Raw genomic sequence first — 22,113 nt, forward strand, 5'->3', positions numbered from 1 at the left:
CCCCAGGTCAAGAGCAGGTGATGGTCTGAAGACGGAGGAGAGAGCCTTGTACTGTCTTAGGGACTGATAGTGTGTGAGAATCTGGCTATTTACTTTTCCCAAGAGGAGTACGTGAATCTCATCCATGTTTTGGGTGATGTCTGGGCCGACCGGAAGCAGAAGGCTTTAGCAGATTTCTTCCCACTTGCCTGGTTTTCCTCCAATCTCCCCTTCTTCCTGCCTGCTGCAGCCTTTCTCCAAGCTGCTTCGTTCTGGAGGCAGTGCTCCCTCGTAGGAATCTTCATACTTGGGAAAGTTGTTGATCCCCGGCTTCTCATTTGACTTGCTGCCTCTAGGAATGAGGCAGACAAAGTTTCCAGTGCTGGGTGGTTCAAGGTGTAAATACTGGAGATCACCTGTCTCCCTGTTAATTGATCTATCCACTCATCTGCCTAAAATCTAATAATGGAACCCAGACAGAACTGCACTCTCCAAGGAGCGATTTCACAGTATCATGCAACATGCTTTATCCCTCTTCCTTCCTGTCAATGAAAAAAGACCCTCAGGGAAGTTGATTTGGCTCAACGGATAGGGCGTCCACCTACCACATGGGAGGTCCAAGGTTCAAACCCAGGGCTTCCTGACCCAGGTGATGAGCTGGCCCATGTGCAGTGCTGGATGTGTGCAAAGAGTGCCCTGCCACACAGGGGTGTCCCCCACGTAGGGGAGCCCCATGTACAAGGAGTGCGCCCTGTAAGGAGAGCCGCCCAGTGCAAAAAAAGCGCAGCCTGCCCAGGAATGGCACTGCACACAGGAGAGCTGACACAGTAAGATGTCGCAACATAGAGAGACAGATGCCGCTGACAAGAATACAAGCGACACAGAAGAACACACAGTAAATGGACACAGACAATGGTGGGAGGGGTGGGGGAGGGGAGAGAAAGAAAGAAAAAATAAATCTTTTAAAAAAAAAAAGAAAAGAAAGAGAAAGGCCCTCACATTTACTGAGCATTTATGTGTTCCACCCCAAAGTGAAGTATCTTACATGCTCTGTCTTACTTAAGCCTAGTAAGTATCCTTTGGGGGCACAAGGAGTATTTATCCCCATTTTACAGAGAAGGATACTGAGTCTCAGAAAGGGTAAGTTGGTCACTTTCCAAAAGTCAGGCATGGAGAAATTGGCAAAGTTGGGGTTTGAAGCAGGCAGCCCAGACTAGTGAGTGCTTGTCTTCTCCCAGAGGCACGGGGAACCGAACCCAAGTTCTCTGTGTGGTAAATGGGAGCGCAATTGCTTGAGCCACAGCTGCTTCCCAAGCTACTTTTTTTTTTTTTAAAGCAATTTTATTCACACATCATACAGTCCATCCAGAGTACAATCAATGTCCTTTGACTTTTTTTTTTTAAGGAGGCCCCGGGGCCCTCATATATGAGAAGTAGGTACTCAACCATTGAGCTATATCCACTCCCTAATAAGACTTGTTTTTTTCATTTGTTTATTTTTAGAAGGTACTGGAGATTGAACCTAGGACCTCATACATGGGAAGCAGGCACTCAGCCACTTGAGCTGCACCACTCCCCGGCCTTATGACTTTTTTTTTTTTTTTAAGATTTATTTTTATTTATTTAATTCCCCTCCCCTCCCCCGGTTGTCTGTTTTCTGTGTCTTTTCGCTGCATCTTGTTTCTTTGTCCGCTTCTGTTGTTGTCAGCGGCATGGGAAGTGTGGGCGGCACCATTCCTCGGCAGGCTGCTCCCTCCTTCGCGCTGGGCGGCTCTCCTTATGGGTGCACTCCTTGCGCGTGGGGCTCCCCTACGCGGGGGACACCCCTGAGTGGCAGGGCACTCCTTGCGCGCATCAGCACTGCGCATGGCCAGCTCCACACGGGTCAAGGAGGCCCGGGGCTTGAACCGCAGACCTCCCATGTGGTAGACGGACGCCCTAACCACTGGGCCAAAGTCCGTTTCCCATGACTTTTTTTTATTATCTTTTTTTTTAAAGATACATAGGTCACACAAAATGTTACATTAAAAAAATATAGGAGGTTCCCATATACCCTACTCCCCACCCCCAAGCTACATTTTTAACAAGCTACTTGGCTAATTCTGATGCTCAGTAAAATTTGAGACATTTTGCTCTAAAGCAGGGGTTGTCAACCAGGGACAATTGCGCCCCTCAGGGGATATTGGGCAATATCTGGAGACGTTTGGTCGTCACAGTTGGGGGAGGTGGCAGTGCTGCTGGCATCTAGTGGCTGGAACTCCGGCATGCTGCTAAGCATCCTACAATGCTCAGCACAGCCCCTGCCACAGAGAACTATCCTGCCCCAAATGCCGCCAGTGGCGAGGCTGAGAGGAGCAGATGTCTTGTGGGCCATCCTGCATGAATATTACTGTCCGAGTCAAGTATTTTTTTTTGTTGTTTGCTTGTTTTTTAGGTACTGGGGACTGAGGGTTGAACCTGGGACCTTGTATGTGGGAATCCGCCGCTCAACCACGGAGCCACATTGGCTTCCCTGAGTTGGTTTTCTTGTTTGTTTTTGTTAGAGGTTTGCAATAATTAACAAGCTGTAGCTCAGTTTCCCCTGATATGCACTGGGAAAAGGCTAACCCCATTCCCCATAAGCCTACATGCATAAGGGCACGGCACTTCCCCACAGGTTAAATAAAGAAACCACCTAGAGACGGGAGTAAAGGGAAATGGAAACCTTCCCTACCTACATATCAGAGGGAGCTAAAATTCCTACAGAATAAAGAAACATCTGCTCCTGCAGCATTCCAAGAAACCATAACTCCCAACCCACTCTCCTCCAGTCACTGTCAGGAAAAGTTCCACCTCTAGGGCTTCCCATTGGCCCCTGCACTTCACTCGGACCCTCGCGCCCCTCCCACCAACTATCATTTCCCCGCCTAGGAAAGTTCTGTATAAACTCAAGTCCTCCCCTTCCAGGAGTGGGCTAAAGTCTCTCTTCAGACCCCCACCATGCTGGTGGGGGGGCTGAAGTCTGTTCTTCAGACCCCTCTGTTGGGAGAGCTTCTCAATAAATTCTTTCTTATCTATAGTCACATCAGTCTCTGTGTCCCAGTAAGCGCCGTATTTTCTCGAACAGTTTTGCTTGTTGTTTGTTTAGGAGGCACCGGGAACTGAACCTAGGACCTCCTGTGTAAGAAGCAGGCATGCAACCACTGGAGCCACCTCCATTCCCAAGCCAAGGATCTGAAAAGGATCGGAGCAGCAGAACTCCATGTTGTGGGTCTAGCAAGAATCTGGTTGGGTGGCTGATGAAGAACAACTTCAATCCATCCCTTCATTCATTCATCAGATACGTATTGAGCACCTGTGTGTCAAACAGATCTTCAAGCTGTGCCTCAGTAGTTAACCAGGTGGGGTGGGGGGGCCGTTATGGCCTCCAGCTGGGTCTCAGGACAAGATCAGAGTCTTCTGAAAAACAGCAGGGCTCGAATACCTGGCCGGTGCCCAGGCTTGCGGTGGGGCTGGTCGGGAACGCCGCCCTGGAGCCGGCCTGAGTTCCTCTTGGCTCCTGCCTCAGCAGCGAGTCCTTGGGCGAGGCCCCGCACCTCCCAGCCTCGGTTTATTTGTCTAAAACATTGGGTCATGATATAGACATAGATGTAAGGGTGTCTTTGCAAACACTGAAGTAGCACAGTGAAGGCGCAACCCTGTGTACTTAGCAAATGCTTACCAAGCATTAGCGGCGATTGTTAGCTCCTGGAGGCTGTAGAAGAAGTGTAAGAAAATGCCCCATGGAGGTGGGGTTTGGGGCACTGCAGTTCTCTGATGACCCTACTGGATAACTAGGTTGAATTAGCTAATCTCTGACTTGTATTTGAACTGTTGGCTCGCCGTCATTTGGACGCTGGAAAATTGCTAGCGAAGATGATGACTTTTAGAGTGCTTGGTCTGAGGCCCCTTCCCCCAGGCATAATTAAGTAGTAAGGACAAATATCAGCTGAGTTTATTTGTAATTTGAGATTGTGAAACTCTAGCATTGGTGAAGAGATGATCGCCCCCTCTGTTTTCATAGGGGTGTGTGCTGCTGCTCAGTCATTTGCAAACTTTTTCCAGTATGAGGACGGCATTTTAAGGTCCCACTGCTTTGTGGACTCTATCAACACTATGAAAAAAAGCTACATTTACATGTATAAATATAAATGTTCTTATGTTTGTATAACTACAAATACTATTAGTTCAGACCGCACCCAGTGCTGGGGGCTTCTGGATTTGTGGGCCTCTTGTGAGCGGAACCCCAATGCCCCCAGGTGCCTGTGACAGCTGCCACAGTTGAGGAAGGTGAGGTGCGGTTTGCAGGGAGGACCAGGATGACCCAGGGAACACGTGGGAGAGACAGCATTTGAAACTTTGGCTTGTGTGGATGGGGTCGGAGGCCAGGATGCCTCCCTGGCTTACATTTCTTAAACTTGGGACGAGGGCTCTGAGGAACCCATTCTCCACCCCCCTCCACCCCCCTCACCTGCAAAGTTTAAGGAATTAAGATGCAGGTTGTATCGGATTGTGGTGATGGCTGTACAACTCTGTAAATATACTACAGTTCATTGAATTGTGTAAAAATATGTATACACAAATTGATTGTACGTGAGCAAAAGGCGTCTGAGTTCTTTGCGTGGGGGCAGCCTTCTGTGCTTAGGGTGAGGGGCAAGGAAAAAGCAACAAAACAGGCCTCCTTGTTCGGGCCTGGATTTCCCCAGGGGGCTTCAGGTTCTGACAGTAGCTTTTGGAATCCTCTGGCCATAGCCAGCCTGTTCTTTTGTTTAGCTTGAAAACTGGGGCTTGCCTGTGCCCCGGAGGTATTTACTTCAGTGGAACTGGCAAAAAAACTTGGCTATCATGTTTCAAATCTTTTAGCCGGCAGGGTTATTTCCGTTTCAACATGGTATTCATGCATTCACTTTTTCATCTGTCCTTTCCTCCATTCAACAAGTATTTACTTGAGCACCAATTCTAACCAGCACTGAGGATTCAGAGATGACCTGGTACCTCTCCCCGCCCACAAGGAGCTGCTGGTCCACTGCTGGACCACCCCCGCGCCTGGCAAGGGACCCTCTGAATCTTTTTTTTTTTTTTAATTTTTATTTATTTCTCTTCCCTTCCCCCCCCCAAACGTCTGCTCTCTGTGACCATTTGCTGTGTGTGTTCTTCTGTGTCCACTTGGATTCTTGTCAGCAGCACCCGGAATCTGTGTCTCTCTTTGTTGCGCCATCTTGCTGTGTCAGCTCTCCTCCATGTGTGCAGTGCCACTCCTGGGCAGGCTGCACTTTTTTCGCGCGGGGCAGCTCTCCTTATGGAGCACACTCCTTGCGCATGGCATGGCACTCCTTGCGCGCATTAGGGCTGCACATGGGCCAGCTCCACATGGGTCAAGGAGGCCTGGGGTTTGAACCACGGACCTCCCATGTGGTAGACGGGCGCCCTAACCACTGGGCCAAGTCCGCTTCCTGGAGGGTTTTTTAATGTTGGAGTTTTGATGTTGGTGTTTGATGCTGAAGTCTTAAGATGGAGCCCCAGGAAGTAAGCTCACAGAGGAAAGAGTAAAGGAAGAGAGGAACCCAGGATGCCTGAACCCTTGCAGACGTCGGCAGCCATCTTGCTCCAACACGTGACAATAGACTTAGGTGAGGGAGGTAATTTATGCTTTATAGCCTGGTATCTGTAAGCTCCTACCCCAAATAAATACCCTTTATGAGAGCCAACAGATTTCTGGTATTTTGCATCAGCACCCCATTGGCTGAATAATACACCAGATATCTGAAATGGGCAGGCACAGGGTTTCTTGCCAGTGGGGACTCACCAATGTGTGATGAGATCAGAGTTCCTACTAAAGCTTCTCCTGCTCTTATAGCCTCTTGCGTGGTGGGAGAGTTGGAATTTCCAATGTTCTTAGAAAGTAGCTTAAAATAATAAGAGCAGCTGTACCCAGGAAGCTGTTATTACAACATTATTGTCTATCCCCCATCTCTGTGAATGCATACCTTGCCAAAAATGAGTGTGAACATGCATTCCTATGAGGGCGCTGATGGCCTGGTTCAGGAATTCCGAGGGAAGGATTCCCTCAAATGTGAATCTTCTTGTGGAGGTTCAGGTAGGGATTCCTCAGGAACCATTTCCCACAGTGAGCACAGCCACCAGGTCTCTCTCCAGTGAGGAGGTCAGAATTCCTGCAGAAGTTTTTCCCACTGTGAGCAGGGGCATGGCTTCTCCCTAGTGTGAGTGAGCTCATGCATGACAAGATGAGAGTTCAGACTGTAGCTCTTTTCACAGGTAAAGCACTTGAAGGGCTTTTTGCCAATGTCTAGTCTCAGGTGAACCATGAAGTTGGATTGCCAGGTGAATCTCTTCCCACACCAGAGATAGGAACAGAGCCTCTTTTCCAGGTGAGCTGTCTGGTGCTCCAGGAATTCTAAGTCAAGGGCAAAGCATTTCCTGCAACCTTTGCACTTATAGGTCCTCTCTTCCACATGGATGGCTTCGTGGTGGGCCACGTGGGAACTCTGGTGGAAAATCTACTTGCAGTCGAAGCAAACAAAGGGTTTCTCCCCAGTGTGGGTTGGTTGTGAGTGTCCAGGTTGGAGCGCTGGCTGAAGCCCTACCCACACTCCATGCAGTGTCTACGCCCTGGTGGGTGAGGAGATCGTAGTTCCTGCTGACGGTTTTCCCACATGGGCCACATGTACGGGGCCTCCCACCTGAGTGCTCCCCTGGTGGCAGGTGAGCTGGACTCTGAGGGACACTGTTCTGGCAAAGGCCACACTGGCAGTACTTCTGCCTGGTGTGAGCGACCTCATGCTCAATGAAGTGCCAGGCTCACCAGAAGGTTTTCCCACAACAGGTGCCCTGGTGTGGACACTTGGTTAGGTGGGTCTTCAGGTGGGCCATGAGACAGAATCCTCTTCCCGCAGTGAGCAGACCATGAAACTTCTTTCCCATGTGCCTGTTCTGGTGGGGGAGAAGCATTTTTCAATATATTTCTCTCCCTCCCCCTATTGTTTGTGTTCGCTGTCTGCTCTCTGTGTCTGTTCATTGTGTGCTGTGTCTGCTCATCCTTTTAGGAGGCACCAGGAACCAAACCCAGGACCTCCCACGTAGAAGGGAGGAACCCAGTTGCTTGAGCCTCCTCTGCTCCCTGCTTTTGTGTCTCATTGTGTTCTCTTGTTGTGTCTCTTTGTTGCATCATCTCATTGTGTTATCTTGTGTCCCCTCACCGTCTTGCTCGTCTTCTTTAGGAAGCACCAGGAACTGAACCCAGGACTTCCCATGTGGTAGGTGGGTGCCCAACTCCTTGAGTTACATCTGCTTCCCATGGGAGAGAAGTTTTGACTTTGTATGAAAACTTTATTGCACTGGGAGCATGTCAGGAGCATCTTCTCATTCTGACTAGAGAACAAAACATCCTTGATATGCACAAGGAGTGCCCTGCCACACAGGGGTGTCCCCCGTGTAGGGGAGCCCCACGCGCAAGGAGTGCACCCCATAAGGAGAGCCGCCCAGCGTGAAAGAAAGTGCAGCCTGCCCAGGAATGGCGCCACACACACGGAGAGCTGACACAAGATGACGGAACAAAAAGAGACACAGATTCCCGGTGCCGCTGATAAGGACAGAAGCAGTCACAGAAGAATACACAGCAAATGGACACAGAGAGCAGACAACTGGGGGAAAGGAGGGATGGGGAGAGAAATAAATAAAAAATAAATCTTTAAAAAAAAAGAACTCTTGTAAGGACCACCACCACCTTGAGTCTGGAAGGACCCTGGAGCCCATGTGCCTTTGTATCTTGGTTCAAGAAAAAAAAGGGGAGGCAAATTTTCATCTTTACCCGTTTATCAAAAAGTCAGTTTGGCCTTCGTGTTGGTGTGTGTGGTGGGAATGCGAATTTAGATACACCACGTGGCAAGTATTCAGGGCCCCAAGAAGCCAGGCTGACTTCTCCAACTCAGAGAATAAATACATTTTTATTTTTCAAGTACTGATGTTTTACAAAGCAACTTGTATGATGGGCGTGAGGGATGCCCACTAATGAGAAAAGATGCTGAAAGGGACAACGACAAAGAAACAGAGCCGCCCCTCAGCGCAAACGCCCGTGGCCGCGCTGCTTCCCAGCCTCTCTGTCCCCAGAGCAGCGGGCTCCCTGTCCCCAAAGGGGTTAATGGACTAGACGTCCAAGCCTGTGTCTGCATCTTGGTGCCAAGTCCATGAAAACGTTCTAACTGAATCCTAACAGAAGTCGGTGTGGCGGAGCTACAGCCTTAAGTCCTCTCTCTACCACAGCACGTGGTGATGGAAACCAGCCAGAGCCCCCAGGGCGGGGGCGTGGAGGGCAGGGCAGGTGCCCGCCTCCCTTGCAGATCCTGCGCCCCAAGGTGCCTACGGCTGGCCCGGAACAGGCCCCGGGGCCTCCCCGGCTGGCCCAGGCCCCCGAGGGTCCTGCAGGGCTGGGGCCCTGCTACTGCCTCCAGCCCGGAGCTCCAGGGGTTGCTTCCTCCCGGGTCCCCATCCGGTCATTTCTCCGGGGGCTGCACCCTTCTGAGCCCTGGCGCCCTGGCCGACAGCCAGCTCGGACCCAGCCGCTGCTTTCCGAAACGCCCTGAGCTGCTGGAGAAGCTGACTTTTCCCGGTGCAGTCCCTGAAACAGTGAAAGCAAGCTCAGGCTGCACGGGCATGGGGGGCCAAGCCTCCTGCACCTCCCTGCCCCAGCGGGCGCCAGCAGCCTTGCTTCGGCTCCCCTTTCAGCATCAGCTCAGTGGGAAGGAAAAGAAGGGCGTGAGATGGGTCACCGCCACCTCCTGCTGGAGCCCGGCTGGGAAACGGGTGCGGCAACGGACACTCACGGCTCCTGTGTTCCGTGCAGTGGGTGCTGCAAGACTGACAACGTGGAGCCCGAGTGGTCGCCCCCCGCAAGAGCAAGTTGGAGGAAAGTGAACTTGGCCCAATGGATAGGGCGTCTGCCTACCACATGGGAGGTCCAAGGTTCAAACCCCGGGCCTCCTTGACCCGTGTGGAGCTGGCCCATGCGCAGTGCTGATGCGCGCAAGGAGTGCCCTGCCACGCAAGGGTGTCCCCCGCGTAGGGAAGCCCCACGCGCAAGGAGTGTGCCCGGTAGGGAGAGCCGCCCAGCACAAAAGAGAGTGCAGCCTGCCCAGGAATGGCCCTGCACACGCGGAGAGCTGACACAGCAAGATGACACAACAAAAAGAAACACAGATTCCCGTGCCGCTGATAAGGATAGAAGTGGTCACAGAAGAAGACACAGCGAAAGGACACAGAGAGCAGACAACCGGGGGGGGGGGGGAGGATAAATAAATAAATAAATCTTAGGGAAAAAAAAAAGAGCAAGTTGGAGGCTCCCACCCAGCAGGTGGGGCAACCAGAAAACTGTCTGCTGCCTCTTCTGAGTTCCCCAAGTGTCAGTCTTTAATCCTGGGTAACCAACCACTAGGTAATTCTAGAATGAATATGCACACTAGAGACATCCTAATCCCAGGAGCTCTCATCCAGGCTTGGCGAAGTCACCAGGCAATAAGGCGGTCCGACCGCAGCAGGTGGGCTCGCCACGTCGGGCGTGGACGGGCGCCCTGGTGCCTGGCTGCGCGGCTCGGGCCAGCCTGACCTGGCTCCTTGGACTAGAAGCAGCTGCCGGCTGAACCCCCGAGCCCTGACTCTGGAGCCCTGGGAAACACAGAGCTTTGCCAAGCGGTGCTGAGTGTTAGGAGAAAGGCACTTTGATGACCAGTCAGCAGACCTGATGCCAACACAGAAAGCAAGCACGGCTGAGACGTGTGCTCCCTGGCTCTCCAGATGCTCGATAAAAGGCGATTGCTGTGTCACAGCCCTCGCCGAGACGCAACATATACCAGCTTCTTAGGGCTTCCGAGAAGAAACCGATTTAATATTGCTCAACCCCGCTTCTTCTTCCCCCCTTTTTCCTAGAATGCCTGGTCAGGTACCACATTTAGGGAACGTTGCAGGGGTCCCCACAACGGGCACAGAGGGCGGGATCTGCGGCTCAGCTCTTAATTAGCTTGTGACCCCATTGCCCACCTCCCGTCGAGACCCGAGCCTCCTCAGAATGTGCCGTTTTACTTTTTAATTTACCCAAACCTTCTCGTTCCTGGCCAACAACGTCATCCCATCCCTACGCTTTCTCTTCACTTTCACTGCCATCACTAGTGGGGTGTCGTCCGCGATGGCCGGAGGCCAGGAGGCCAGGCTGGGAGACGACGCTGGGTCCCAGGTGGGCTCCCCACACCCCCTGCCCTCCCGCGCAAGACACGCAGCTGCCGGCACAGTGTGTGCTGTGCCGGGTCAAGGGCAGGCTGTGCAGGCCCGGGCGGAGCACCCCAGGCCACCGAGGCCCTGAGCGCAGTGCGCTGGCCTCTGGGGTTACCTGAGGTGCTGGGCAGGAGGATGCACCCTCTCCCCTGGGCCCCGCAGGGTGCTCAGAGCTGCCTGCTCCCCCTCCTCCTCTTCCTCCTCTTCCTCCTCACTGTCAGAGGAGCTGCAGGTGAGGCTGGGGAGGAGAAGAACATGGGTGCGCTGATGGGCCCCCACCCACCCCAGCCAGGCCCAGCTTCCCACCAGGGACTTGAATGGCACTGGCCGCTCTGACCACTGAGCCACCCAGCCGGCTCAAACCCAAGGGCCGCTCGGGCTTCCTTCCACTCCTGGGGTCGTCCCGCCCTCCGCAGTCCCCGAGTTGGCTGCGGGGGTTCCGCGCTCCCCGCACTTCTCGGGGCACTGGCCGGCCGGTGGCTGGGGCTGCCGCAGGTCCAGGAAGATGGTGGGAGGCTCCGCAGGGCCCTGCAGCCCCGTGTCCGCAGCGGGCTCCGGGCCCCGCTTGGTGGCAGCACGCCTGAGACGAGAAAGCGGAGCTGAGAGACACTTTGCGCAGGACGCCATGGCCCCGGGGGCCTGTCCAGCCTCCACGCTCACGGCTGCCACCGATGGGCGCCCCCCGTGTGCCGGCACCGAGGCGGGTGCCTGAGGCCCAGTCGCCCTCCTCCTCCCCAGAAGGGCCTTGAGGTGGAGGCCAGCGCTGTCCACGGGATGTCCCACAGGGGTGGAAAGGTCCTTTACTGTTCTGCCCACAGGCGGCCGTTTAAATGACATCTGAGTTGAAGTCAAATTTAAAACATAAAATATCCTCAGTTCCTCAGTCCCACGGGCCACATTGCAAGGGCTCAGTAGCCACGTGGTACCAGGCTGGACAGTGCAGGTCTGGATGTGTGGATCAGACACTTTGGGTTGCCCGTGACAAAAGCCCACTCTAACCAGCTTAAGCAAAAAGGGGACCCAGTGGCTCTCTGCTTCCTGGAAAGGGTGGGACAACCAAAGTGCAGGCAGAGCAGCTCTACAGCTGGGCCTTAGGGAATCCCAGGACCCCACTGCCACCCCCGCTTCCCCTGGCCTCACTGTCACCACAGCCTGCCTTTCTCCACGTGGCTGCACAAAGCCCTTCTACCCCCCAGAGACATGGGGAGGGAAAACTCCCAGGGAAGGGCTCTGGTTGGCCAGATGCCAATGGCTGGGGACCAATCAGCGGTGGCCAGGGGGTGGGCTCACGGAATAACCCTGCTACTGCCCCCGAGGAGGCCGTGGGCAGGGTTTGGGGAAGAGCCGCCGCTTTGAGGCTCGAGTTCCAGCCCTGCTACCTGTAGCCTGGGTGGGCCAACCACTCTGAGCCTCAGCTTCCCCACCTTTAAAATGGGGATCATAGGAGCACCTACCCGCTCAGATTCCTGAGCTTATGTGAGAAAATATACAGCTAGTGCCCTGCCCACAGCAGGCTCAATCAATGCGGCAAGACCGCAACGGAAGGGGGTGACAGCTGGCGAGGAGCCCCACCTGCTTCCGGCTCCCAGCTCCTCGGCGTCTTGGGGTCCGTCAGCAGGTGCCTTCCTGGCAGGGGCAGACGCCCGGGACTGTGCAGCACACAGGAGGGCAAGCCGTTCCATGAGCTCGTCCTGCAGCCCTGGCGTGGTGTGGCCTGAGGGCCAGAGGAAGGGGGTACTTGGTGGGGACTTGGGGTCCCTGTTTGGCTGTAGCTGCTGGAACCTCTGGACACCCCGGGTCTCCTTGTGTGGATGGCGACGCCCCCCCCGAGCTCAGCAGGGCTGATGTGGGTGAGCTTCAGGACGAGACTGACTTTTCAGAGTCTTCCCACCTCTTCCTCCCCCGTCCCACTTACCAAAACTAACAGTTCTGTGATTGAAATGTTTTATAGAAACTTCGCTGTTTCAGTGAATGTAGGACATCTTTCCGTGTTACTATACCCCGATTTCCCTCACTAAGCTCTAGAGCATTCCCTGGTGGGACTGATTTAGCCATGCGGGTTGCTTCTCATATTTCACAATTATAAACAATGCCGCAAGGGACATCTTTAAACACACATCTTGGCCGCCTCGGGTGAGTCTGTAGAAGGGGAGGAGTTTGGTCAGAGGGTCGTGTGCCTTACAAGTAGAGAAGAGACTGCGCCAGATTGCCCTGCAAAAAGAGCGCACCACGGAAGCGGCTGTGGCTCAATTGATTGGGCTCCCGTCTCCCATATGGGAAGCCCTGGGTTCGCGTCCCGGGGCCTCCCTGTGAAGGCAGGCTGGCCCACAGAGAGCTGACGGCCCGCGCCGCAGAGAGCTGGCGCAACAAGATGTGCAACAGAGGAAGACAAGCAGACACAGAAGAACGCGCAGCGAATGGACAGAGAGCAGATAGCAAGCAAGCCACAAGGGCGGGGGTGGGGGGAGGGAATAAATAAATTAAAAAAAAAAAAGAGTGCACCAATGCACCCCACCTACAGGACAGTGTCTGCACATCCTGCTGCCATGGGTTAAACTCCAGACAAACACCACAGTGTCAACACAGCACAGGGGGCTGTGCACCACAGCGGCTCTGCTCCGTCCCTGGAGGCCAGACCCCTTCCCCGTGTGCTCCTCCCCTCAGTCCTGCCCCCCCACCCCACCCCTTCATGGCCGGGAACAAGGCCCCAAGGGCAGTGAGGGACAGGAAGGAGGGGGGCAGGGGGCTCGTGCTTAAGCATCAAAGGCCGGACCTACACTGCCCCCAGAAAGGAGAGGATGGGCGGATCAGGACAAGGATGCGGGGGGGGGGGGGGGGTGCGGACAGGGCCCAGCTTGCAGGGTCCTGACCCACGTGGTAGGCCCTCCCCTCCCAGGTGAATGAATGAATGCCTGAACAAGTGATCGACGCCTTTCAAGGACTGACCACAGCCCTGTGCAGGAGGATGGGGGGCCGCGGAAGTGTGTGGGCGCGGGGAGGAGGCGCCCAGCACGCACCCGGGAGGAGATGCTCGTGGGGGCTTCGCTAGGGCCCCGTCAAGGGCAGACCTGGGCCTCGACGGAGGTGGGCGGCCCACCCCGCGGCTGCAGGCGCGCCGTCTCCCTGCTCTGCTCCTGGGACCGTCAGACTTTGAAGGACGTGATCCAAATCCCACTCTTCAAGTTGCTGAAACGATTAAACCGGGGACTGGTTACAAGGCTGCCAGGGGTCAGGGCTCCCGATGCCGGGAACTGCCGTGACCGCGGCGGGGCTGCAGGTAAAAATCCGGGCCAAATGCAGCCAGCGCCTGCGAACGGCCTGGCCTGCCCACCCACCCCTCGCGATGGCACAACAGATAGCCTGAGTCAGAGTGGGATCTGTCTTGCCACCTCCTCCCTACTCGTGTTTTTGGCAATTCTTATTTAATTTTGGCACCAAAGACTTTGTGTGACCTGGAAGAAATCTGGTGTTGTTTTAAACTATTCATACAGGTTCATACAGGTTCAAAATGTTTGCAGGGTAAAAGGTTTTGTTCTTTTAAGAGACAGGTTGTTCGAGGCAGGAGTTGGCAATGGGTGCTCTGGGGCTAGGGGAGCCACAAAAGAGGGAGGGAGGACATTTATCAAGAATAGTTATGATTTATGGCCTTTTCAGTACCTTGCAGCCCTACAGATGAATGGAAGTAAAAACTTTTATGGGCAAGTAGAAAGGAGAGAACAGTTTGTTTAAACAGTAACTGATAAAGCGGAATTGGCAGAAAAAGACTTCCATTTACACTTTGAAGCCTGTTTTCTCTACATTGCTAAGGAAAATTATCCAAAATTTATAAAGAAGGCAAAAAGAGAATTGCACGAAGGTCACACTGGAGCATTTTCTAACAAGCCCAAATCTAGGGGGAGGTAACTTCGTTTGCACAACTGACCAGGGCCCAGCCACTTTACAGTTTTGTAAACCTTAGGTGTGATGGTTTTGTCTTCCGCCCAGTAGAGTAGTTAGCCCCCGAGTCAACAGTTTTATGGCCCTGTAGGACACCTACCACTTTCGTACTTAATGCAGCAGTTTTATCTCTGCATTCCTGTTTTCCCAGCGTCCTACAAAGTCCCGGATTCTCACCATTTCTTTGAACCAGCCTTGTCATCCCGCTGGTTCCCTCACTTCTGAGCCAAATACCACTCCCAGAGGTTAGAGCTGGGCGTCTGTTTGTATGAGAATGAGGGTTTTGAACATTTGGGGTGTCATGCTTTGACAAAACCTTCTCCTGTTTCTTATATATGGCTGTATGTATTTATAAACGTGCTTGGATTTGGTACTGCTCTCTCTCCCTGGCTAAAGAGGGCTGGATCTCCTCGGCTTCTTCTTTCTGCTGGCCGACTTGACCTGAGGATGGCCAAGTGCTGGGACCACACACCTGCTGAAGAGGGAGGTCCAACCGCTCACCTGCCCATGAACCTGGACCCGCGGGCCTGTGGTCACCCCGGGGCAGCGCTCGAGCCGGCCAGGATGAACCGGCTAGTTCCCTGACCGGGACCCCGGGAAGGCCAAGGGGAGGCGTTCACCTGGAGGGAGAGCACCGGCAGTCCTTCCCGAGGTCCCTCTGGGGGTGCTTCCGGTCTGGGGCCTGCCGGGGCGGCTTCACAGGCTGTCTGGTCCGGGGCGCCCCAGGTTACTTTACGAAGTATGTCCTTCTCTATCATCTTCCTTCTGTCCCTCCGGAGGGCTCTGAGGCTTACGGAGTCGGAGCCTTGCCCGGGGGGTGAGGGAGAGCGCACAGTCCCAGTCTTCAGGTGGCCTTCCCAGGCGGGGACGGCGGCCACTCCCTGCGGCCCCCAGAGAGGACTCTGGGACTCTTTGGTGTTGCAGGGGATGCCCCCAAGGTCGCCTTCCTGCCACCTGGGGGTCTCCTCGGGGATCCCAAGAAGAGAGCCGATCGCAGCACAGCTCTGCAAGGGCCCCTGAGGGTCCTTTCCTTCCAGAAGGGCTGAGTGCTCGGCCCTTGCCTTCCACTTGCTCCCGAGTTCCGCAGCGAATTCCACCGGCCCCAGCACTGGCTATGGAGAAGACAGGTGTCTGGTTAGCACCCTCAAAACACCACCGAAGGGTGGGGCTTTTTGCATTTCTTTTCTTTTCCTTTTTTTTCTCTTCATGTTAATAAACTTCATATTTAGAGTTTTAAGTTCACAGAGAAATTGCATGGAAAGTATAGAAGATTTCTATATACTGTCTTCAAGAATTTAATTTTGCTTCTCCGAATGCTTTAGAACTTTTAGGTGTCCCAGAAAGAAGTGTGTGGGGGGGTCACCCTGCATTTATGTAATATGCCACAGAAGTGGGGAGTGACCACGTCTGTAGATCTTAGCTGTACCAAAGCTCTGCCTTGACATGAAACAATGAAGAGGCAACTCTGGGGGGACCCAAGGGGAACGATCATGTTCCAGAGATGCATGTGGCCTTGCAGTGTGGCTGGATACAAGAATGTACACAGTAACTACACATGTGTCAGCAGGTGCGTGAGTGCGGGGTATGTGCATGAGTGTGTATGTGAACATGTGCGTGAGAGTGAGGTATGTGCATTGCATGTGTGTTATGGTGTGTGTGTGAACATGTGCGCATGTGTATGTGAACGTGTGCGTGTGTGAGTGAGGTATGTGTATGAGCATGTGATGGTGTGTGAGAGAACATGTGTGTAAGAGGTGTGTGCGTGTGAGCCTGTGGTGGTGTGTGAACGTGTGTGGAGTATGCTCATGTGTATGTGAACACGTGCATGTGTGAGCGAGGTATGTGTGTGATGTATGAACATGTGTGCATGTGAGTGTGTGTATATGAACTTGTGCGTGTGTGTGAGGTATGTGCATGCGAGCGTGTGGTGGTTGTGTGTGAACATGTGAGTGTGAGGCGTGTGTGTGAGTCTGGGGCATGCGTGAGGATGGGATGTGAGCATGTGTGTTGGAGGGATAGAGGGAGAGCAAAGCCCAAACTGGCCAGGAGCCCTCCACTCCCGGGCCCTGGCTGCTCTTTGGCTGCCGCCCCCGCCCGCCCACACACACTTGGGCGGCCCCTCCCCCGGGCGCCCGTACACACCAGGGCGGCCCCGCCCCCGCCCGCCCGCACTCACCTGGGCGGCCCCGCCCCCGGGCGCGCGAGCTCACCTGGGCGGCCCCGCCCCCGCCCGCCCGCACTCACCTGGGCGGCCCCGCCCCCGGGCGCGCGCACACACCTGGGCGGCCCCGCCCCCGCCCGCCCGCACTCACCTGGGCGGCCCCGCCCCCGGGCGCGCGCACACACCTGGGCGGCCCCGCCCCCGCCCGCCCGTACACACCTGGGCGGCCCCGCCCCCGCCCGCCCGCACTCACCTGGGCGGCCCCGCCCCCGCCCGCCCGCACTCACCTGGGCGGCCCCGCCCCCGGGCGCGCGAGCTCACCTGGGCGGCCCCGCCCCCGCCCGCCCGCACTCACCTGGGCGGCCCCGCCCCCGGGCGCGCGCGCACACCTGGGCGGCCCCGCCCCCGCCCGCCCGCACTCACCTGGGCGGCCCCGCCCCCGCCCGCCTGCACTCACCTGGGCGGCCCCGCCCCCGGGCGCGCGAGCTCACCTGGGCGGCCCCGCCCCCGCCCGCCCGCACTCACCTGGGCGGCCCCGCCCCCGCCCGCCCGCACTCACCTGGGCGGCCCCGCCCCCGCCCGCCCGCACTCACCTGGGCGGCCCCGCCCCCGGGCGCCGCGGCGTCTCCCGCCAGCTCCTCCGACAGGTCGGGGATGAGCGCGGCTTGGTTGCGCCGGAAGATGAACGGCTCCGCGTCCTCGCAGTCCGACTGCCGGAAACCAGCGGCTCCGCGTTATTAGGCCTGCGCCCCGGCGTCCAGCCCCCAGCCCCCCCGGGCCGCTCCGGAGCCGGGTGGGGACACCCAGCGCCTTCCCCCGCGGCGCGGCCGTCCCTCGGCAAACGGCTCGGCAGCGCCACCTCGCGGGGAGGTGGGGGCGCGCGGTTCGGCTCGCACCTGCACGGAGACCCCCGCTCGGGGCTGCACGAGGCAACCCTGGGCCAGCACCTCATGGCTCGGGGCCGCCGTCTGTCACCTCCCCGTGAGAGGAGGGACCTGCTCTGCCCACCTCACAGGGCAGTTCTGAAGACAAGATGGCATGAGACCCAATACGTGGAAACGCACCATTTAGCCTCGGCGTGACTGGGTGGTCCCTGGGGTCCAGAAGGCTTTGTCACGTTCATCTTTGCAGGTGGCCCAGGTAGGACCCAGACCCAGGCCCTTCCCTTCTAAAAGCCTGGCCCTTTCTCCCCCTGCTTGTGGCCCCTGGGTGGCGCCAACCGAGTACTGTCATGTCAGGGAGTCCCGCGTCGCACCTTACACACGTGCATGTCTCCTTTCCAGTGCAGTTCATTTAAACCTGAGTTCAGACTCACTTTTTGTCCTTGAACATTCTCTTGCTCAGTATTTGTGTGACCATCATGGTGAGGTATGTGATGTTGCAAAGGGTCCTTCAGCTTTTCAAAGGCTGAGGTAGCTCCGTGAGTGTTTGTTGAATGAATGTGTGTGATCAGTAAATACAATTACTAGGTAGTGAGCACTCACTGTGTATTACTTAATCTTTACAGCAACCCTGTAAGGGAGATACCGAAGGGTGAGGTTATCCCAACTTCAGAGAACAGAAGGTGGGCTTAGGAGTCTAGGGGGTTTGCTTTACAGTCAGACAAGCTGTGGGGAGCAGAGCTGGGCTCTGGACCAGGCGGTGAGGCTCGGTCCCTAACCCTCCCCAGTCCTCCTCCCTGCTTCTTGTTACTGTCCTCTACAGAGCAACCAGGGGCTCTCGCTGGGACAGGAACTCTGCCAGGATATGGATGATTTGACTCTATTTATTGAGACCTACTTGGGACCAGGCACAAATGTATTCTTGCATACAGAATCCAAATTTGTACCATATTTTGCAGCTGGGGAAACTGAGGCTGGCTTGGTGTGGCAACCTCCCCCAGGTTACAGGACAGGTTGGCAATGGCAGGGGGATGCTGGGGCCCCTCTCCTTCGGCTCTGCTGTCGTGAGAACCCTGACCTTTTGTTGGGCCAGGAGGTGGTGAGGACACCACCCCAAGCATGGTTACTGTTTAGGCCCCTGGAGGAATTCTCCAGCTGCACTTTGGGGGACGCAGGAGTGACCCGCGAGGAAGCTGAGCATCGCTAAACATAAGCAGCAAACAAAAGCAGAGAGGATGGTAAACTCCGAAGAAAGGATTGAGGAGCAGAGGGAACCCAGAAAACCCAACTTTATGGCAGACGATGGAGAGTGAAATAAAAATGAACTCCCACCGCTTCCCAGCCTGTCACTTAAAGTCAGAGGGAGAAGTCTCAGGAGCAGCCCAGAGCTGACCCTTAGGCCGTGTCGGGTCAGGGGATGCGGCAGTGGGGCCTCAGGAGGACGCTCTGGCTTACCAAGGAGGAGTCCGAGTCCAGGGTGGGGAGCTGCCCCCTCACGGCCTCGTGGATGGCGTCCCAGGGGCCCCCCTGGGAGGTCCACGGGGAGCCAGGCAGAGCCCCACCATCTGTGTCCTTCGACGCCATCTCAGCACGCCATCATCCCAGGAGCCTGGGGAGGACAGGGGACGGGATGAGAAGGGGCCCGAGTGGCCAAGGGTCACGGGCTGGGGGCTGCCTTTTCAAGGCATCCGCCACCCCGTGGGAGATGCAAACAGATCCTCAGGCCTCCACCCCTTCCCTTCCGGTTCTGCAAATTCCAGTTACTGCATGCTGCAGCCGGGCATACACCGTGTGTGTGTGTGAAGCCTGCATATATATATATATATATATATATATATATATATATATATATATATATATATAGAGAGAGAGAGAGAGAGAGAGAGAGAGAGAGAGAGAGAGAGAGAGGGGTAGATCTATATAAAGATATATATAGAAGCTTGAAATTTATATAATTTTATCTATAATGTGTAGATGTGGGTATGTGATCATATAATTATACATGTAATGATACATATATGATACATGATACATATGATGACATGTATATGATGTATGTATGATATATAGGTATAGGTATATGAGTATAATAATCTGTAGTATCATAGATATTATAATTATCTCCATTTTACAGGCCCCATGAGGGGAGATTTCAAGCCCCAAGACCCTCTACTACTGCTTACAGAGAAATGGACTAGAGACTTTTTGGAGTCCCCGAGAGATTACTTTTGGGGTACCCACTTAAACTAGTCCTTTGTACCCAGGCACTGGGCCAGTCCCCCTTGCCCACCTCTCACCAGGCTCCCACCTGAGAACTGAAGCTTGGCACTAGAAGAGAGGCGCCCTCCTCTGTACTAACACTCCTCCCTGCCAGCACCCAGGACCCCTCATAGGTGCCTGTCCCCATGGTCATTGCCTGGTGCCCCTTAGACCAGAGCTACCCAAAAGAAATATATCTGGTTCATTTGTAATTTTAATTTTTCTAGTATCCATATTAAACAAAGTGAAAAGACCTGTGAAATTAATTGTAATATTATTTTTTATTTAACTTACTATATTCAAAATAGTATGTTATCTTGTAACCAATATAAAAATGATTAACAGGACATTTTACTTTCCACTAGTATATATTTTGCACCTACAGCTCATCTGGATTTGGACTCAGCACGTTTTGTGGCTCGTGGTTTCTGCTTAGACAGCAGAGCTCTAGCCTGGGAGCTCCCTGAGGGCAAGAGCCTTAGATCTCTTTGAAGCCACAGTCAGCTCAGGGCCTGGCATGCAGTAGGTGCTTAGTACATGTTTGTTGAATGGATGAGACAGTCCACTTTCCTCAAATGTTTTGTAATTCTTTTTTTTTTTCATGACTTATTTTTATTTATTTATCCCCCCACCCCTCTCATTGTTTGCAGTTGCTGTCTGCTCGTCTTCTCTTTAGGAAGCACCAGGAACCAAACCTGGGACTCCCACGTGGAAGAGAGGCGCTCAATCACCTGAGCCACCTCAGCTCCCTGCTTTGTTGTGTCTCTGTCTTTCCTCTTTGTGTCTCTTTTGCTGCATCACCTTGCTACATCAGCTCGCTGCACCTGCCCATTGCACAAGCTTGCCTTCTCCAGGAGGTACCAGGAACCGAACCCGGGACCTCCTATGTGGTAGGCAGAAGCTTAATCACTTGAGCCACATCCCCTTCATTGGTTTTTGTAATTCTGATTCTTGAAGCAAATGAGGAGGTGACGTGCGTAAACAGCATCTGGCTTAATCCTCACAGCAGCCTATGGTTATCCCCATTCCATAGATGAGGACACTGAGGCTCAGGGTGGTGAAATGACTGGCCTAAGGTCCCACAATCCTAAATGGTGGAGCTAAGCTGGAAATCAGGCAGACAGACTTAGTCCAAAGCTCATGCCCTGGGCATTCAGCAATACGGGGATCCCATGGCTTTAAGGGGCTGCCCTGTAAAAGGCCATGTGCTCTAGAATCTAGAGGAAGAGTCAACTGGGAACGTGGGCTCTCACCCCTATAGCATCTGCCTAGCGGTGGCAGGGGGTGAGATGTTCTTCCAGGGTCTGAGGGGAGGGAGCCCAGCAGTGATCAGTAAATGCTCCGGTAAGGAGTGCGCTGAAGCCGCGCGGGCTTTTGTATTAATAGTTGGGTGGCACAGGCTGCCACTGGCTCAGTAAACCGCAAAGCACTTTCAGACCCAATGTGAGGCTAGCCCTGCCAGAGGGTGAACTTGAGGTTTCCTTCTTTTGTGTGCCGGTCCCAGTGACGGGGGTACCAGCGTCCCTTTGGTCACCCCAAGAGGGCAAACCACCTTTGGTGGACAAAAACTAGCAGGTCGGAGCCCCTCGCCCAGGCAAGGGCAGGCGTCTTTCAGGGCAACCTCAGGAGACGTGCACGGGTCTTCGCCGCCTTCTCTGTGCTTATGGAAGGGGGCAGGCGTTTGGTGCACCTTGGATTGGGGGAAGTAGGGCGCGGACGCCTCGGGTACACACATCAGGGAGAGGTCTTTGGACTCAGGGCTGCTTGGCGATTCAGAACGCAGTATTTCTTCCGGCCACAGAAACTCGGAGGAGCAGCCGCCGCTGCCAAAGACTCTGCAGGGGGCCAAGCCGCTGCCGGCAAAGGGAAGAGCAGGCCCCGGGGCTCAGCAGAGTGAGAAATGCCCCACGTGTTTGGAAGAAGCAGGTGTCCCTCGCCGGGCCAGCTCGTGCAGGGGCCTGGACGCCAGGCTCAGGAGCGGGGCTTATCCAGACAGGGTGAGCAGTCCAGTGCCACACGGGAAATGCGTCGCAGGCGCCCCCGAGTCCTGGCTCAGCTCCAGTCCGTTTCTTGGCTGCAGCCCGTTAGCCCCGCCTCCAAGGTCCCGCCCCCAGCCCCACCTGCCGGGAGGCGGCCGGTTGTTATGACAACTAGACGCCAACGGCCTGCCGGGTGGAAAGTTCAAGTTTTAAAGCTGGGAAACAAGAAAACAGCTTGCCCTTCCTCCTGCCCGCTCCCAGCCCCTGGTTTCCTGTGTCCCGTCCCATCCCGACTTTTGTGTCAGCGGCTGCCGCAGGCCCACTCCCACTCACCTTGGGTCCTCGCCTTCCCTCCCTGCAGGTCCTGGCAGGGATATAAACAGTCACCAAGGCGCTACTCTGGTCGCGCTCGCGCCCGCGCCCCTATAGCCGGGCCGTAATTACTGAAACCGTCACCCCTTTCGGCGTTCTCCCCTCAGAAGAGTCTTACGTTGCTGGGTTTTCAACCCCTTTTCCCCCTGCTCCTCTTCCCGGACCTGGCGCGTCCTGTCGTCTTGCAACAGGATTGGTTCACCCGGGCAGTGGCAGGGCGGGGCAGAGAGCTCTCTCCTTGTTCATT

At 55.0% G+C, this 22,113-nt stretch overlaps 2 protein-coding genes across 3 annotated transcripts in view; one reads left to right on the forward strand and one right to left on the reverse strand.

Moving 5' to 3' along the window:
- Window positions 1-7,942: 7,942 nt before the first annotated feature.
- On the reverse strand, window positions 7,943-22,032 carry DNAAF8 (dynein axonemal assembly factor 8). Of its 2 annotated transcripts, XM_058286547.1 has the most exons (9): window positions 21,828-22,032; window positions 18,712-18,865; window positions 16,969-17,085; window positions 14,835-15,326; window positions 13,347-13,464; window positions 11,851-11,992; window positions 10,733-10,858; window positions 10,394-10,516; window positions 7,943-8,632 (listed from the first exon to the last, which is right to left on the reverse strand). In XM_058286547.1, exons 2-9 carry the CDS (start codon window positions 18,838-18,840, stop codon window positions 8,374-8,376), a joined length of 1,506 nt encoding a protein of 501 aa, XP_058142530.1. In that variant the 5' UTR covers window positions 18,841-18,865; window positions 21,828-22,032; the 3' UTR covers window positions 7,943-8,373. The 2 variants fall into 2 exon arrangements, with proteins under 2 accessions (XP_058142530.1, XP_058142531.1); XM_058286548.1 differs by lacking the exon at window positions 10,733-10,858.
- Window positions 17,040-22,113, forward strand: part of ANKS3 (ankyrin repeat and sterile alpha motif domain containing 3) — a 57,407-nt gene continuing 52,333 nt past the window's right edge. The window contains exon 1 of the mRNA XM_058286542.2: window positions 17,040-17,515. The gene's annotated coding sequence lies outside the window, so the exon portion shown is untranslated. The remainder of the gene's footprint in view (window positions 17,516-22,113) is intronic.

The sequence above is a fragment of the Dasypus novemcinctus genome, chromosome 23 (assembly GCF_030445035.2).
Source record: "Dasypus novemcinctus isolate mDasNov1 chromosome 23, mDasNov1.1.hap2, whole genome shotgun sequence".
NCBI classification, from domain to species: Eukaryota; Metazoa; Chordata; class Mammalia; order Cingulata; family Dasypodidae; genus Dasypus; species Dasypus novemcinctus.